Source organism: Styela clava, chromosome 1, assembly GCF_964204865.1.
Source record: "Styela clava chromosome 1, kaStyClav1.hap1.2, whole genome shotgun sequence".
NCBI lineage: Eukaryota > Metazoa > Chordata > Ascidiacea > Stolidobranchia > Styelidae > Styela > Styela clava.
The window spans coordinates 2649962-2654132 of record NC_135250.1 but is presented as its reverse complement, the minus strand read 5'-3'; the positions used below and the strand labels follow the sequence as shown (position 1 = coordinate 2654132).

The 4171-nt window shown below is 34.6% G+C and overlaps 2 protein-coding genes across 4 annotated transcripts in view; one reads left to right on the top strand and one right to left on the bottom strand.

The window, feature by feature from the left end:
• Positions 1 to 174: 174 nt before the first annotated feature.
• LOC120348368 (piercer of microtubule wall 2 protein-like) lies at positions 175 to 2171 on the bottom strand. Its single transcript, XM_039418485.2, has 2 exons — positions 1954 to 2171; positions 175 to 1041 (listed from the first exon to the last, which is right to left on the bottom strand). The coding sequence occupies exons 1-2, from the start codon at positions 2042 to 2044 to the stop codon at positions 740 to 742; spliced, it is 393 nt and encodes a 130-aa protein (XP_039274419.2). The 5' UTR covers positions 2045 to 2171; the 3' UTR covers positions 175 to 739.
• An 864-nt stretch (positions 2172 to 3035) lies between these two features.
• The window catches only part of LOC120341891 (uncharacterized), a 28929-nt gene continuing 27793 nt past the window's right edge, over positions 3036 to 4171 (top strand). For 2 of the 3 annotated variants that reach the window (XM_078116332.1, XM_078116326.1), the window contains exon 1: positions 3036 to 3191. The gene's annotated coding sequence lies outside the window, so the exon portion shown is untranslated. Of the gene's footprint in view, positions 3192 to 3625; positions 3696 to 4171 lie in introns of those variants that run through there. The other variant, XM_078116329.1, reaches the window with a different exon arrangement.

The following is a 4171-nucleotide window of genomic DNA, read 5'->3' as shown; positions in this document are numbered from 1 at the left end:
TGTCTTTTCATTTGTAAGTTGCTGGAAAGTTTTAAAATCGTTCTATAGTAAAATTAAGTGTCAAGGACGATGGAATAGAAACTAAACTTGTATTACCAAGATACTAAGCAATTATTTTAGAAAGCAGGGGTTCTGAGTTTATTGCAGTAAAAATTTTTTTTTAAATATTTTCTCCTTACAAGCGTTTCACTTGACATAGTGAATATGAAGTCTCTTAATACGAACCAATATCTGACAGAAAATTTTAGATTGTTTCAGCATGCGATAATGCAAGGTTGTCGAACTTAAAGGGTGAATACCTTGGGTACCCGTATGCTATTGTTTTAGATAGACTGTAAAATCAGGGGTTCTAAGTTAACTATGGGAAAACACTTTTTGTGTTTCTATTTTGCAAGAATGTCCAAACATAATATTGGGCTTCTCAAAGATATCTATCAACAGCGAATGATAGATAGGTATAATATCCGATTCTCAAAATGACACATAATTTCCCCCTTGGGTACTTTAATTAATTTTTCAAGCAAGAAAGTGCACAATCAAATGTTTTCATATTTCACTTGCAGCAAAACATAGTTGAAGCGATGATAATTGTATTTTTGGAATTTGGTGGGTAATAAGAAATAAAATACCGGAATCCTCTTCGAAAACATAACATTTTGAAATAGTATGGCTCTATGGAAGGAATGCCTGAGCTCTAACGGAGATAATAATATACAAATTTAAAAAATAATAAAAACGTTCACATCCTGGGGGAGTCATACACTTTACTTTTATTAGTCCATGTGTTTAAAGAATGGTTCCTGTACATTCCACAGACTCCTAAATGTTGAGAAAATCTTTGTGATTTTCCGTGAAAAGTTGTTGGTGCTGATTCATGTGTTGCGGGGAGAATTCCGTAAATACTTGAAGAGGTTTTGTACAAAGGATGTTGTGGTTGATAACTTCCATCCCAAGCCATTTCATCTCTTTCTACTTCCACTCGAGACATGCAGGAGAAAACGGGGTTGCCAGTATTGCTGCATGGTACTGATTTGACAGATTCTGTAGCAATTAAAATGCATCATCAATATTTTATTTTGATAAATAAAAATAATTATCAGTATTTTGGCATAATATTTGTAATAAACCATGAGTATATAATTTTAGCAAATGCTAAGCCATAACTTTGCTCAAAACAATGTCATGTGCACTCACTCATTAACAAAAAGAGTGGTCCCGGGCAATGTTCCCTCTAATTTTTTGTAGTAGCCTATGTGTGCGTACTTTTTTGGAAATGACTAATATTTGTGCAAAAACCAATGAAGAAATGTTGGCGTTCTAACCGGGTAATAAGTGGGCCAACGATAAACTTTCTTAACCTGCCAACCGAGCACATTGTTACATTACATCGAAATACGTCTGTGCGCAGTAAATCTATGCGAGTGCGCGGCCTCTGAAAGCTGTGTGCGCGCGCACACCTTAGAGGGAACACTGGTCCCAGGGCAAAGTGACTCCTCAATAGGAAGCCAAGAGCTATGAGCACTATATAAAACGATATAGGTGAGATTCGTATTTCAGACAAAAAAAATTTGAATAGATGAGAAAAACTGAGCTCTCAGAATTAAACTAAAACGGATTCTGACTTCGAATACTCCAAATTTTAATTGTAACAACTTTTGCAAATCTTTCCGGAAACTTGAAAAAACATTATGCTGACCATAACCAATGATTTATACACTAAACAACGACTTGTTTCTAACTTGAACACAAAAGTGTGATGGAGTCCATGCATCTGAAATTACTGGCTCAAATAATTGACTCACTAATCCCATACCCGACATGAACTGGTAATCGGACGAGAGGCTGTGGTTCTTCATATGATTAAGCCGTCGTAACGGCTTTCTTATCCCCAAGATAAATTTGTAAATCCTGTCCTTGAATGGAATTAGTTAGAAAGCCAATAAAAAAACTCACCTAAAGCTTCTTGTGCACTAGTTGGAAATCCAGGAGGATTCAAAACCCCTGGTTCTGCATTTGTGGGATTATTTTCCGTTTGTCCTTCCATAATTTGAGATAAAATAAAGCGCTGAAAACAAGAGCGACAGCAAAGAGGTGGGGAAAGATGACTATCATTACTATGGAAACCATTTACCGCACTTTAGCGCCACATGGTGTGCGGGTTTTCGACTGATTTTGACAGATGGTAGCACATTTTTGATCAATTTTAGCTTTATTTTCAAAAATTAAATAAATTGAACTAACAATTTGATGAAGTATCAATATATTAGTCATAAGTAAAAAACTTCAAACATCAATCATTTCGTCGCAAATGAAACTAGTTACCAGATTTTGTTGACAGCTGCAATACATATCGTAATGCAATTTGTACGTAAACTACCAGTGATAATAGCAATGTTTCATTGAAGTTCATCAGGATAACTTTTAAAAATTTAAACAATTTTTTTTTGTTACGTTGTATGTCACAAGGTGAAATTGCATATGTAGTACTTCTGTGTCTCATGTTTTAAACAAAACCTCATTTGAAATTTTGGCAACGGAATTTGACAATCCGGAACTTTCGTTTTGTGTTTTTGTTTTTGTAAAATTCGAAACAAATTATCTTATAATATCCATGTAGATTGCAACGAAAGCAAGAACAAATATCATTATGCCACATTACAATTATTGGTAACTATTCAGAACGTGTGTTAGGTAGTAAACTTCTTTGAAATCTGTGAAGGGCGTTATAAAAACACTCATTGCGGTTTACTCGCCCACCCAGTAAACGACGAATGAGTCATTTTGGAGGCGTTTCCGGGTTTAATCAGGCACAGCCGATCAACAAGATTTCGTGCAATGTGATGTCATATTGAAACAACCAGAATGGTATCCCACGTGATCTGACGTCAGACCACAACAAACATTTGGGCAGCTGATCTGAATGTTCCCTTATCGTATATATCGCTTTCAAATCATTTCCTATATCTAATAATGAATAAGTTTTTCTTGTGGTATACTAATATAAATATATTACTATAACTTATATTAACAGTTAGGTATATCTTAGGCAAGTAAGTCAACTTTTAGGCTTTATTTTTAAAAGAATCAAATACCGAGGGTGAACACTTAGTGCACTCCTCTGTTTACTTTTTGCAAGATCGTCTACTGAGCATAAAGATATTCGGGAGATCAAAGACACGACGAGAACGCTGGTTGGTTATGCATCGTTTTATTTTAGCTTAGAATATTTACTGGTTTTGAACTGGGGAAAGATGAGATTGCGCCATATTGCAGCAACGCCTATATCATTCACCACATTATTTCATTAGGGGAACAAAGAAATAGGACGTTTTGGTATCATTCTGCTATTTTCTGATTTTATTCAGGACTTGTTGAGATTTTTTTTGAGATTCACCACACCAATTTCGATTCTGAAAGCACTGCAGCTTTGCACTACAGTCAGGTACGGTAGCGTAGAGATGTTCGACATGACATCAGAAAGCCGTAGGAAATTGGTTTATATAGCTATAGAACCCAACAGTTGAAATGCTAAAAAAATGACATTCAGTACTCCAGTAAATTTCCATTTTACTGTTTTAATATTTTTAGGAACAATAAGAAGGTGCTTGCTGTATTTGCTTCAGGCTTTTTTGTCACAGTCTGCTGTACAGTTGAAACAGCTAGTGATAATTTTAGGGAAGCTATAAAGTCAGAAGGTGTTAATTTATGCTTTTACAGTTTTACTTTTTTTCATGTATTTTACAGTCTGAATGACAGAAACTTCCTTTTCTAAGCATGACATTATTTTAGAATCAATCAATCAATCATTTATTTCGGTACTCTGACATAAAAACAAAACAACACAAAAACTGGACAAACAAACAAAATGCAGAGATACCTGGAAGGCGAGCATAACTTAAAATAAAGTTAAAAAACGTAAAAGTACGCGCCCGCCCACCAAAAAAAATAAAAAATATTACTACAACAATACAAAAAACACGATTCAGAATCGGGCAATGCTTTTTAAGGGATCTGTGGACAACTTACACAAAATATAACAAAATTTAGGTAGATAAATTAAATGTAATAGACTTCTGACGACCTCTTCCGTCCAATTATGGTAATCATCAGAATTTACCCCACATATCATATATATAAATGAAGTTGATTTTAAATATTTAACTCTGGGTCT